The sequence below is a fragment of the Benincasa hispida genome, chromosome 2 (assembly GCF_027475165.1).
Source record: "Benincasa hispida cultivar pf3 chromosome 2, pf3_genome.v1.1, whole genome shotgun sequence".
Taxonomy (NCBI): Eukaryota; Viridiplantae; Streptophyta; class Magnoliopsida; order Cucurbitales; family Cucurbitaceae; genus Benincasa; species Benincasa hispida.
This window is the reverse complement of record NC_143479.1, coordinates 30,133,142-30,147,151: the sequence shown is the minus strand read 5'-3', so window position 1 is coordinate 30,147,151 and position 14,010 is coordinate 30,133,142. Positions and strand designations below refer to the sequence as shown.

At 33.8% G+C, this 14,010-nt stretch overlaps 2 protein-coding genes across 8 annotated transcripts; both read right to left on the bottom strand.

Annotated features, from left to right (window-relative positions):
* Nucleotides 1-564: 564 nt before the first annotated feature.
* On the bottom strand, nucleotides 565-5,305 carry LOC120071137 (putative glycosyltransferase At5g03795). 4 transcript variants are annotated; one of them, XM_039023217.2, is made up of 5 exons: nucleotides 5,031-5,305; nucleotides 3,904-4,868; nucleotides 3,693-3,820; nucleotides 2,540-2,888; nucleotides 565-2,188 (listed from the first exon to the last, which is right to left on the bottom strand). In XM_039023217.2, exons 2-5 carry the CDS (start codon nucleotides 4,786-4,788, stop codon nucleotides 1,520-1,522), a joined length of 2,031 nt encoding a protein of 676 aa, XP_038879145.1. In that variant the 5' UTR covers nucleotides 4,789-4,868; nucleotides 5,031-5,305; the 3' UTR covers nucleotides 565-1,519. The 4 variants fall into 4 exon arrangements, with proteins under 4 accessions (XP_038879145.1, XP_038879148.1, XP_038879147.1 ...); XM_039023220.2 differs by having other exon boundaries at nucleotides 3,904-4,853; nucleotides 5,031-5,289; XM_039023219.2 differs by having other exon boundaries at nucleotides 5,022-5,285.
* Nucleotides 5,306-7,541: 2,236 nt separating this feature from the next.
* On the bottom strand, nucleotides 7,542-11,899 carry LOC120072268 (putative glycosyltransferase At3g07620). 4 transcript variants are annotated; one of them, XM_039024706.2, is made up of 6 exons: nucleotides 11,766-11,899; nucleotides 10,580-11,681; nucleotides 10,358-10,494; nucleotides 9,528-9,876; nucleotides 8,031-8,984; nucleotides 7,542-7,790 (listed from the first exon to the last, which is right to left on the bottom strand). In XM_039024706.2, the coding sequence occupies exons 2-5, from the start codon at nucleotides 11,402-11,404 to the stop codon at nucleotides 8,316-8,318; spliced, it is 1,980 nt and encodes a 659-aa protein (XP_038880634.1). In that variant the 5' UTR covers nucleotides 11,405-11,681; nucleotides 11,766-11,899; the 3' UTR covers nucleotides 7,542-7,790; nucleotides 8,031-8,315. The 4 variants fall into 4 exon arrangements, with proteins under 4 accessions (XP_038880634.1, XP_090166717.1, XP_090166718.1 ...); XM_090310591.1 differs by having other exon boundaries at nucleotides 10,358-10,491; XM_090310592.1 differs by having other exon boundaries at nucleotides 10,580-11,169; nucleotides 11,766-11,857.
* Between the last annotated feature and the right edge of the window lie 2,111 nt (nucleotides 11,900-14,010).

The window sequence follows — 14,010 nt, the reverse complement described above, 5'->3', positions numbered from 1 at the left end:
CAGTCTAAATAGTTACCAAGCCGAGTCTTAAGTATTATGAAATGGAACTAAACAATGTAATTATCTAAAAGCAGAAAGCCAAAGAGGAAGCTGATTTGAACAGAGTTTAATTATTATATGGCTGCCAAATGTTTGGATTAAGCGTATATGAAAAGTAAAAGTGAATGGATATATAATGCATTTTATTTAGCACAAAATGGTGCTGCAATAGCCTTCAAAATCTGCAACTTAGTTTTGGTCCTTGGTAGTTTAAAGAAAAGATTGAAAGAGATTTTGATCAGAATCATTGAAAAAAATGTAAATGAGTTTGATTGGAATTCAAATTCACTCTCCCTTCAATAATGGTGGATATGGGGCTGAGACTTAATCCTTGTAGGCTGGCAAATTTCCCATCTTTTAATGCAATGGGGACACTTGGAAATCTGTCAAAATTTATTATGGTTATTGGACTTGTGAGAAAAGAAGTGATGGGTATTCAAGACAGGAACTAGGAAGGACCCAGATGGGAGGAATTCATCAGGCCATCGTAATTATAACTATATATGCTTTCACTCAAAAAAAGTATTCGGTGAAACCACAATTTTCACTGTTGGATTATGAGAGAGAAGTATGATTATCAGGAGACATTCAGACTTTTTAATCCACGACTAACTGTTATTACGAGACAACTACAATGTGACGACTTCATTGAATAATTTATACTCAAACAGAGAACTAACTTTGCACCCTCCACCCAAAAAAGAAGAAAAGATCTTACCATTTTGTTAACAAAAATGGCTCTATTCAGGGGGGACCCAGAATCACTAATATTTTGGTTCTAGTTTCATTTGGGACCCTGTAGAAGATCTTAAATATCTGATTATCAGGGTCCCTTTTTTGATAGTAACTCACCAAGATCATTAACATCAACCATTGCACATTGCCCCTGTTCTTCATAGGAAGCTTCATGTTGTGGCGCCATATTAGAGATCATATATGACATAGGTATCTGAATCCGATCCCAGAGAATACGGTTTTTGAAGGTGGGTCTCCTCAAGTAAAGGACTGGATGGACCCCAGTGAGTGAAAAAATTTATTGCTTTGGATGGACTTGGTTGATGATGACCAAAAGAAAGAGTAATTCCTTCCATTATGGTCCTGAAAATGGCTTTCTACGTAGACGAGCAGCAGCAAGGCGAGATGGGGCGGTATGATTTGAAATCTCAAGTCTCACAGCCAAATGCAGAAGTTGAGGAAAGGAAATCACAAAGTTTCTACTGCAATATTGACAAATAATCGTAGTTTTGTTTCACTGGTCTGCTATACAGACGTGGAACAAGGATAAAGGATCTGGGATCGTATATACAAGAGTACTACCACGGTTGCAATCCATTTTCAAGGTCTTTGACATGATCCCCGTGAAGTTGAAAGAAATCCTTTGAGAAGCTGCAAAGGCAGAGAAGGTGAGTTATTTTGTACTGTGCAGTTAAACAGTTCCATGGATTTCTTCCAAATCTTCAACGAGGCACATTCAACATTATTATCTGAGTTTTATTTGGAAAACCCTGTTATACCAAATGGAATGGAGGGTCATGTGGAATAGGTCGTATTTCAAGGGTTTGGCATGCCAGAGGAAGTGCTTTTGTACTTTCCTGACTCGGAGTTGCATCTCGAGATATCTGTCTTTCGGTATTGAAAGCAGTATGTCTTGTAAGTTGGGAATGTCCTTTTCTGCAACAATCACTGAGAATGCTTCCCAATCCAACACCTCAAAAAATGGTGGCACAAAATTGTCCGATATAATCACAGGTACACACTCGTAAAAGATGGCTTCCACGACTCGAGGACTATTGACCTCGTAGCCCTTTGGACAGATGCAGTATTTGCTGCTCTTCATATGCTGAATGTAATTCATTTTGCTTGCAACACCAGGAGGCATTGGACCAAAGATCTTCATATCAGGGTTTTTGTCTTTCCAGTACTTCAGTAGGATTGGACGCACATAACCGTGCATATTTCCAGCATAGAAGGCAAGAATGTGCCTCTGTGAAGCAGGTTTTCCTCCAAGATCTCTAAGAGGATTCCTCATGGATCGTACATAAGTTTCTGGAAGAGACACATCTCTTCCAATTTTGAAGCCAACTGTTACATCAGCATTGCAAAGTGCTTTTATGCAGTGCTCCATGTGGTGCCTTGTTTCATAAGGAGCCTATAAGAGTCCAAAACATTATGTTAACTCTAGTGTATTGTTAATCTTGCGTGCCACCACAGGCACTTCATATGATCTATATGATTAGAAGGAACATTCTGACTGGGTTGAAATAAGTCATGAAAAATCCAGCACAACGTGATGTTCCACTTGACCATAATTCAAATGACGAGCAATTGCATCATAAGTATGCTACTGGAGGGACTAAGTGAATTCATATGTGAATGTTAGGTCATTCTACTCACTTGTTTTTCTAAAACTTACAAGCAGTTATGTAAATTAGTCCAAATTTGATAAGAACTTGTTGATAGAACAAAATAAGTGAAAAGTCGAGAGTTTCATGGAATGTACCCAATCATGGCATCCAACAAGAAAATGATCTGCTCCACCAGTTCTATTCCAGTATGGATATTTGGCTGCAATATGTTCTGCGTATTCCTTCAAAAATTGACGTAAATTTGTCCTATTATGAGAATTACGCACGTAGAGTGTGTACTCCAACATCCGAGAACTAAATGGCATATAAAACAGGTGAGCCTTTCGAGGATCCTTTACAACAAAACGCTTGTTTCCCTCCATCAGTTTCATAAACCATCCTTCTGAGGCATATAACCCCTTTAGTATTGGTTGATGAAAGATGGGCTTCTTTCCATCCCTATAGACATATATTTTGAGTGTGCGCTCCATGAGTTCATAACTCCTGAAATCACAGGGAAAAGGTTTGAATTGGACAAATAATGCGTGATTGACATTCTATTTAAATTTTAAAATAAAGGAAAAACTTGAGTGCATATGATCAGGTAGCTCATGAAGCAATAAATCAGCACAGTAAACCTATTGTATGCACTATTTCTCAGCAGACTCAAAATGTATTCCACTTAAATTTTAGATATGATACAAAATATTTAGATTTTGTAGGGAATATGCCACTGTGTACTTTATTTCTTAAATAATTATTCTGTTCATCCTAACACTTATCTTTTTATATTAATATTATGAACATGGCAGCATTGTTCGTGTTACTTATCATGAATGGAAAGAACGGCAGTGTCTGAGAGCATGAAAATAACTTCTAAAAGACATAAGTATACTAAGTGGATTGCAAAATATACAAACATCAAAAACAGTTTTGAGGATTTTTTTGGTTTTTTATGTGCCTCATTTAAGCCATGATTAAATTTGGCTGTTATGTTGAACAAAACTAACAAAGAGGCTTGTGGCATGTGTGCCACATGTAGAGATTCCACCAAAGCTAATGGCACAATTTGATTGGAGATAAGATACTACGAGGCCAAAAAAAAAGATAAAAAATAAAATAAAATAAAAGCATCCTTCAAAAGTCATTTTTAAAACATAACAGGGTGATATGCGGATAGAGAAAATCCCGCAGGATTGCATTTTCCAACTTATTTTCTTTAATACCAAACTGATAGACCATGGTTGTCCATGGAAATGTCATTTTAACAATGTGAATGATGCAATAGAATACTACTGTTGGCTTTACCTTTTAAACATGGAAACATTACGAAACAAAGGTGTATATAGTTCGGGGTCATTTATGGCAGAAGCTTGCTCAATCTGGGACCTGGCAGAAAAAATTTCCTGATCACGTAAAGAAGATCTCCTAGGTCTCTACATAAAACAGAATGAGGTTAAAACCGAGCATAATATATGATCATCAAACCAATAACTTAAAACAAACTCAAACATCCTACCATTGCACGTGATGATCTGCGATGACGCAATAAAATACGGTTCATCTCTTCAAGTGAAGTTACGCTCTTTGGTGGCATTTCACTCTTCATCTTCTTTCTTTTACCTACGCTTTTAGAATTAGTTTCTGAGACTGATGAGCTTATATTTGATATCAAGTGCTGTGAATGAGATGTGTTAACTGGTGAAGTTGAGATTTGTAGCATGAAGGTTGAAGAATTGAAAGCCACATCTGCATCCTCAGGCTTTTCTAATGATGAGGTTTTAAATTCTTCTAGCTCACCAAAATCCGAATCCATTTGACCAAACTCTTCTAACTCATTCTCTGAAGTGATAGTATCACTTGGTTTCACAACCTGCTGCTCCAAGGGGAATTCAAAACTTGTTTCCCCATCTACGTGAAGAATAGAATTATTTACACGATTCTTAGTGCCATATGATTCCAAATTACCATTTGTATCAACATTATTTCCAGATTCAAAACCAATATCATGATTTCCATTAAGAGACAATTCATAACCATCTCTAGAGCTTCCCTTCTCTTTTACATACTTCCCTTTGCCATTCAGCGTGCTATCACGTTGAAATCCTCTCTCAAGTATAAAATTATCAGTGTTCCCAATGGGAGTTGTTGAAACATTAGCCAAATCCAGAACCGTAAGAGGGTTCCGAACCGTTGTTAATTTGGCTGAAGTACTCCCCATGTAGATGTTATACTGATCATATTTCTGAATACCATCCTCAGGAAGTAAAGACCGAAGAGCATCCCCATAGGGAAGTAAAAGAGATTGAAATATGACATAAGTAAAAGCCACTACTCCCACCAAAAATAACCATCTTCGTGTTTCAATATGACATAGCTTGCAGAGAGGTAACAGATACTCCATAACAGGAAATTCAATGAGAACACAAATGTTGAAAACTCAGCATGTTAACTAATGAACTTCACAACCTAAGAAATCAAGCTCTGCACAATTAGGGAAAAACTATAATCATCACAATCTTGCAAAAAGAAAAGAAACCACTACAAGCCCATTTCTTGTTTGTAAGTATAGAGTATATCTACAAGAATTTGGCTAGAAGTTGGAGAGAAAAGCGATTAAGTTGAAGTTAATCTTACTTTACCAACCTTGGTTGAAGGAACTGGAGTGGGAAGCAGAATTTAGCTTTGAGAAAGCTTCTGTTAGCGACCGTCTCGTCTTGAACCCTAGTTAAACAATCTTGAGCTCCATTGATATTCATTACATTTTTCCTTCTGCTCCCGACAATGGCGATTTGAAGCAAAAAGGTAGTAGTTTAGTTGCAGCAGACACTTTGATTACTGGATTTTTCTCACCGGAAAAAGCCTTCTTTTTCTTTTTTTTTTTCTTTTCTCCTTCTTTTTGTTTATTTTCTTTTGAAAATAATTGTTTAGGTTAAAAGACATTTTTTTTTTCCCGAAAGTAACCAGTTGATTTAATCCCTATACTTTTAGTTTTGTAATAATTTAGTTATTTTATTTTCAAATTTATAACAATTTAATCCCTAACGTAAAAAAAAATCATTAAAATTAGATGTCACTTTTATTATTTTATGATGTAGAATTTGGATTTTATAAAAATATTGAATCTCTAATTAGTTTATAGATTTATTTATACAAGAAAACTCAATAAATCTTAATATTAATTACTACAATAAGGACTAAACTGTTACAAATTTTAAAGTTCAAAGACTAAATCGTTATATAATAAGGTTTAAGGAATAAATTGGTAAGTATAAGAGTTAAATTGTTACAAACCAAATTTCATGAACTAAATTGTTACTTCTTTGAAAGTTTAGAAACTAAAAGTGATTTTTAACCTAATTGTTCATTTTCATTTGAAAAGTTACTGTTTCCCGTTGATTCAACCAAAGGTGGAATTTTGGTTTTAACTTGCATCTTGCAACAATATAAGGACTATTTGGGACGTTGAGTTAAAATATGATGTCTGGAGTTCATACATTTGTGTTTAGGGTGCAGATTTATTTGGTCTGTATGTCTACATTTAGGATGCAAAGTTGAGTTTATATGTCTAGGGTATCTGATACGATTTTTTTAACTCTAAAATCTTCCACTTCAATGAATATCAATTTAATTCTTGTATTTTATATTTGGGAACGATTTAGTCATTATCATAATACTTAAATCCTTTTAGAAATCTAATCATTCCCTAAGACTTTGCTAAGCTTGGAGGGTGTAGGTCTAAGAGTAGTTTAGTTTGAATATGTCAATATCTATACCATTTGAGCTCGGCTCAATTTGGGAATATATCAATCTCTATTAAATATAAAATTAAAAGTTCAATGACTCATTAGATATTAGTAAAGTTTAGATACTTGTTATACCTCCACTTAAAAAAAACAAAACTTATCATGCCTAAAATTGAAAATTAAAAAAATATATATATTAGACACATATTTTAAAGTTAACAAAAAAACATGGTAACAAATAATCCTAAAATGTTTTCATCTTTTAGAACTAACACATTTTTAAAATAATTTTTCTCAATCTATCTTAAGCGAGATTGACAATCGAGATTTGAATAACAAAAATCAATTTTTTTCATTTTATCGATTAATTTGAGACAAATCTTATATCTTTTCAAAGTTTCTCCAAATTCAGTTATCTTTTCCAAATCTTTTATTAAATGCTAAAATATATATAAAAAAAAAAAATCGAGGTTAATCTTAAGATTTCATCAAAAAAGCTAAAATATATAAAATTTTGATATTAATCATATCTGAGATTTCATCAGAAAAGCGCGAACGAAAGTTAATTTTTTTTAAAAGATCAAACTTTTGAGTGCTAGATCAGATAATTTTCCATACAATTTACCTTCCTTTTTTCCCTTAATTAATAGGCTAGCATAAGTTACTAGATTTTATATTAAAATGGAGCCCACATTTCTTAAATAATAATCATAAAGTTTAGCTTTACCGTAGAGCAATAATTTCATACCTATAAAAAAGTTCTTTCAATTGTCAATTTGGGTCCATAGCCCCAAATTGACTAATCGATGTCCACTGGAAATTAAAATGCACCGTTGAGGGGATAAATACAACTTTATTTAAATAAAACCATTTAACACATGATTTTTTTTAAAATTACTTATAATATTATTTATTTTTTCCAAGTTCAAAATTATTGTGGAGGTAAGAAATCAAACTTTCTATCTAAAAAGATAAAAAATAGTACTCAGAAATCCTACTTCTGCCTATAGTTTTTTTTTCAATATATTTTCAAAAACCAAAAAAAATTTTCAAAACCTGACTTTGTTTTCTAAATTTGGCTTAGAAAGTTTAAAAAAACTAAGACAAACAAAAAATTCCAATAACAGAAAACCAAAAATGAGATGACTATCAACACAAATCACATAAGTTTTATTCAAAATTAATTTATTAAAATAAAAATATGTGGAATACTGCAAAAAAAAAAAATACCCTATAAAAAGCTAAAGTGAGTTTAGTTTGGTAGAAATTGACATGACCTTTCTTTCTAGAGGTTGGAAGTTCGATCCCTATCCTACAATTGTACTAAACAAATATTATAAAACACACTATTCTTCCATGTTAAAGATAGCGCCCACACAGATACAATTCTTCAAATATGATGATAACGAAGTAAAATAAGCAAGAAATGGTATTAAAAGGCATAAAAGACTCGGAAGAAGGCAACCAGGTCCGGTTATTACAATTATAGTTCATATTCCAGTCTAATTCTTAGAAAGGATAAAGAAAATATAAAGCTGAATTATGATGAAAAAACTGAAAAAGTTGCACCAGTTGTTGAATTATTGTGTTTTGTCTACCAAGCTGCAGCAGTTGGATTGCACATGATAACGCATAATAACAGCTTCGATGAGCCATAGTCCTGAGAATGAATCGAACAGTTCTTATCAACTTTTGGTTGTGTCAGAGTCACAGGGCAAATTCTTTAAAACATCGCCTAAACATATTAAGATTGCTCATTGTTGTGGCAAGCCATAGAATCTCGAGGTTAGATATTTGAATCCTCCATATCAAATGTTGTGTTGAACTGTAAATAAAATGCATATATTCGAAGGTAATTGCTGAAAATAGGACCTGAAATCAAAAGGGGAGAAGGACTGACCTGAGCTTGACGATTCTAACTTCTTGTAGGGGGCAGTGGAAACGTATTGCTTAAGAAAATGAGGACTTTGATGTTCCTCGACCAAAAGTTGTTGCGCCTACCTTCTGCTCTAACCACAATCTGAACGAAGAGATTCAAGCCAAGCTTCATTCTATCAGGAAGGTGTATGATGTTATGGAAGCTCGGCATACTTGCACCACGTCCTTTGCCTCCCCTTTCACTTCACAGTTTTCTTATTCATAGCTATTTATGTGGCTTTCCGATACCCGAATCTGATGCTATGAATCATGTGGTTTTCATCTGAAAAACTCGATTATACCATACTGAGTGAAGGATCATATGAAACAAGTCATACTTCACTGGAATTTTGTGCCAAATGAAATGCTTTTGCACCATTTTCAGTCTTGCATGCATGCTAAGGTAGTCCTTCTCAGGAACTGAGAGCAGAATATTTCTCAAATTAGAGATCTCTTTCTCTTGAACAAATACAGAAAATGATTCCCAGTTCAAAACCTCAAAGAAAGGAGGCACATAATTATCTGATATGAAGACTGGAACACATGCGTTGAGAATGGCCTCAACCACTCTAGGAGTATGAACTTCATATCCCCTTGCACATATGCAATATTTACTATTCTTCATGAACTCCCTGTAGGCTCTTTTCCCTTCAACATCACGTGGCATTGGGCCGAAAATCTTCATGTCAGGTTCCCTATTTCCCCAAAAATGAAGCAATATTGGTCTAAGATAGCCGTGCATACCCCCAGCGAAGAAAGCCAATGTAGTTCTTTCTGAAGGAGGTTTTGCTCCAGTAGTTATATCAGGGTCCTTCGTCAAATGTATATTTGTAACTGGTAAGCTAGTGTCCTTGCCAATTTGAAAGCCTCTAGCAGCATTTGCATTGCAGAGAGCTCTGATGCAGTTCTTCATATGGTTTCTTGTGAGTTTGGTGGCCTGAAATTGAATGTTATGACAAAATAATAACTTGACTATTATAATAGAACACAATTCTATTCGTCTATTTTTTTAATCGACATTTGAAGAAGTTTACACATGTGGAAGAATTGATGCATGAGGGATTTTCAATGGTAATCTTAATAAATGGTTACAACTTATATATTTATAACAATTTAGGAGTTTAATTGTTACGATTTATAAGTCTTACACAATCAGACGAAATCGGAAGGAGGATGTAAATTGATACAGTTAAAAAAGTTCAAGGTTTTAATTGAACAACCCCAAAGTTCAGAGGTAATAAGTTGATTTTTTACATATGAAATAACTTCACTATTATCTGTGGAGCCTAAAAGATTGAGTAAAGATGACAGCACATTATAATAATGTTTAGTTTATTCAAATACTGAAATAAGGCATATCATCTATATTATGCTCAAGCCAGGGTTTCAGTCGTACAAAACAATGTCCACAGAAAACAAAGCAAACATGCCTCCGGGTACTTCAAATGATAACATGAAACATTCTGTATAGAATACTTACCCAGTCGTGACAAGCAACAAGAAAATGATCGGCACCTCCAGTTCTGTTCCAGAATTGGTGTTTGTTCCTAATTAAGTCAACATAGTTACCCAGATGTTCCTCTAGGTTGTTTCGATTCTTGGAATTTTGTTCAGAAAATGCACTCCTTAGTAACTGTGAACTGAAAGGTAAATAGAACAAGTGAGCCTTCTTGGGATCCCGCGTAACAAATTTTTTATTCTCCTTTATCAATTTCATAAACCATCCTTCTGAGGCATATATCCCTCTCATTCGAGGTTGGTGGAAAATAGGCTTTTCTCCTTCCTTGTAGATATAAACTTTAAGCAGTTTTTCCATCAAGTCATAACTCCTGCAAAGGGGAGTTTTAACTCTAAGCTAGCTGACATTGAAGACATAGGATCAACAAAGGCGATTGCTAACAATATTTTATGTGCAGATCATATGGCACAAAAGCTTCAATATGTTATAGGCCTTTTTGCAACTTCCTAATATTACTGTTGCTATGATTAGATGCCATGAAAGACAGCCATTATAACATGGAATTTAAAGTAAGAACAAGCGTATCAAGAAGTGTTGCTCAATAATAATAATAATAAGTAAATAGGTAAGACTTTGACAACAAGGATATGTGCATGACATAAATAGTGTAATTACATTACATGTAAAACTTATATCTCTATTTTATCCCACTGGGAAAATAAATCACATCCCGCATTAAAATATTATGGATTTATTCTATTAAGAAGAAACTTAAGGGAGACAAACATAAGCTAAAATCATAGACGTGTCTAGGCAACAAGAATAAAAAAGCAGCATTTGGGAAAGATTACCTCTTGAACATAGAAACATTTCGAAAAACAGAAGCAGCAATTCCTGGGCTGTTCATAATAGCAGTGGCTTTCTCAATCTCCAGTCTCGCATGTAGAAGCTCACGATCACGTGGGGAAGACCAATGACACTGTAGCTTCTACCACCAAGTAAAATTGCGGGTGCCAGTATTAGAGACCATTATTGTCAGTAACCTAATTGGAACCTTAAGTTGAAATCCATACCTTCAAACAAGAAGAATTATGACTTTGAGACAACAATGCATTCATTTGAGATATCGATATTGATGGCATCTCAAGACTCTTCAAAATTGATATGTCATACTGTGCAAGTCCATCCAAGGTAATGGAAACATTCTTCCCTTGTTCAGTCCTTATATCCTTTTTAATTATTTCCTCAGTTTTATTGAAATGGTCTTCTGGAACGGAAGATATATTTTGAGCAGAAGACAAGTCAGACTTTCTTGGATCAACAATCAATTCTTGGGATTGGTTTGAGACAATTGAAAGATTGTTTCTGATTTCACTCATATTTAATTTGTTGCTGTCTTTACCTCCAGCAACTCTCTTATAACTGTTGTCTAAAATTACTTCCTTCTTGAGGGGATTGTAACCAAACTCCACACTCCCACTCCTAACATCATTAACAACTGTAGAATTACCATTTGGCATTACCAAACCCTCTTCAAATGTTGCACCCTTCTCATATAACATGTTATTAGCACCATCTGACGTCAAACCAAATCCTCTTTCAACCTTCTTTTCAGCAACATAATCATTGCTTTCCTTCTTATTTTTGACACGAATGATAGCATCTGTGAAATGAACTTGTTTGAATCCAGTGATTTCAGAATGGTTCAAACTAGTGACATTTTGAAGACTCATAATGTTTGAGCTCTTAACATCAAGTGGTAGGAAAGATGTTTTTGCATAAGGATAAACGTAGCACTGGGAAACAATGAGAATTGGAATTATGATGCTCATTATAATAAGCAGCCACTGAATTTTGATACCATGAAACAAGTTTGTACAAATATGAATAGAAGCCATAGAAGACAAGAAACCTTGGGAATTGACCAATCTCTATAAAACAATCAAATAACTTGAACACACTGGGGAACAGAATTGACTAAAAATCATATCCACTTCAAGCAGTCATATATCATCATTTTGAGAACAACATCAACAACATTTTGAGAAGACATTTTCTCAGGAACTTCTCCATTGCAGACGAATTAAATGAAAATTACAGACATTCAAAATTGCAGCTAGAACATCAAGCCGAAAGAAGCTCTTACGGACAGAGAATTCGAAATTCCGAGTTTCACTGATCAAAACAGAAGAGAACTAAGTGACTGTTTACAAACATCAAGTGAAAGTTGGAGATTCAGCTTAGTTGAGATTTCTTTACCGGTGAAGCTTTCCCCGCTCAGTTCTACCAGCGATGTCGGCAGGCTTTTCTACTTTCAAGCTTCGACGGTACTGTCCGTACAACTGAGGTTTTTGTCGGGGATAGAAAAATGAGTGTAAAACTATACATATTCAAGTTGATTGATATCTATCATTTGTAGAAGTCTATCATTAATATTATCAAATTGATCTAAATTCATCGTTGATAAAAGGTTGGTAAAGGTCTATCCATATAATTTTTGTATTTTTTTATCGATTAAAATTTTTCTTTTTCTTTTTCTTTTTTCTATTTCTCTATTTCTCTATTTTTACTTTATTATTATTTTTTTTATTCCTCACCCACACCTAGAGATCCAATTTTGAGATCAATAGTACAAGTTATCAACAATGGAAAATTCTTTGATTAATGTGGAAACTATGCTTATGTGACCTTAGCTAGTTAATAATTCCAAGAACTTGGAGTCTTTTTGCTTATAACGACTTAGAGGATCCAAGTTCAAATTTTTTGGTGAGCATAATATCAAAAAATGTTGATGCAGAGGTATGCATTTAACCTGCAAGACAGAGAATCCCCGATTAAATAGAAAATGGGGGAGGGATCGAGGAAAAAAATTTTCTGTTGCTAAATAAGGACGGGGACGAGAAATATATTTTCCAATCCTAGCCCCATCCCGGTTATACATATCTAATTTTTATAAACTTTTAATATATATATATATATACACAAACTATTCCATTACTGACCAGAGGTGGATGCATCTAGGTGTGGACACGTGTGGTGGATGCATGGATACTTGACACATGGCAATTGAGAAACTCTATATGGGATAGAAATTATGTAAAAGAAAAGAATAACTGGGTATTGATGAGATTAAGTTTAATATAATGGAATTGTAGGAAATGATGAAGAAAACTATTGGAAAATTAAAGTAGTTTTTGAAAATATAAAATGCTAAAAAATATTGATATAAATAAAATAGTTATTCAAAATATAAAAATGTTAAGAACTTACTTGACTTTTGGGTTTTGGAATAACAAGACGGATGTATAGAATTGAAAAACCTTTATTAAATTTTACAGAGTACGGGTTCTTTTTCTCTCAAGGCAAAGCACTAAAAAAAACTAGGAAAAGACCTTTGCCTCTCGATCTATACTAAGCTTCCTTTATATACAAATGGGAAGCTTTTCATGCATTACATTAACAGGACACGTTGATAATTTACAATGACATGTTATCATGGATTGTATGACATGTTTTTACAGAAGATGACACTTTAAAATCTAAAATTTCATTTGTACAATCCTTTGACACAGTGACACATGTACAATACATTTATCTTCACATGCAATTTCAGAATTTTGTCTTCTACTGATTTGGATTGGTGGATTGAGTTGGGGTGTAAATGTGATGCATAAAACTTGCAAATTCGTTTTCATCCTCTTCTTCTTGAATGTTGGATGTATTTTCTTCTTGGTTGGTATTGGATTGAGACAAAATTTGTTGAAGGATAATGTTGAGTTCTTCTTCATTTGAATGTTGGATGTATTTTCTTCTTGGCTGGTATTGGATTGAGACGAAATTTGTTGAAGGATAATGTTGAGTTCTTCTTCATTTGATACTTGTGTCATTGCAGCCATCAATCTTGATTTCTGAGTCAAGAATTGTTGACTTTTTTTGTAGGTTTGGCTTCATATTGTGGGGATAGATAGAAAACAATTTTTCCACCACATTTTTGAAGCAACGGTCATGTTGAATTTGTCCCCACCATTTGATTATGTATGTTCAGGAAAGACAGGAGATTCCATTTGATTTTATGATTGAGTAATTCCAGCAAAAGATCTATGCCAAATGAAAATAATTTGAAAATGTAGAGTTAAGTTAAAAGAATTTGAGAGAATATTATTTGAAAAATATTTAAAACTTTCAAGAATTGAGTATGGCAGGATAGTCTCGTTAAGACCAAATATATTTCACCAATCATTAAACCATAATGAAAATTTTTGAATACATGTTTTGTCAAACATTATGAACCAGAAATGATTAAAATTGTTTAACCAAAACATATTGTACCAAACATTTTGATAATCGATGTACGAATAAGTTTGTAGAAGAAATTGATGAGAAAATCTTTTTTTGATATAAATACTTTGATTCCATTTGGTTGGAGTTAGGAAACGAAGAATCCTAACTTTTGAAAAGGCAATTCTATTGGGATCGTCTTTATTTCTGATTTCAATTGAGTCGA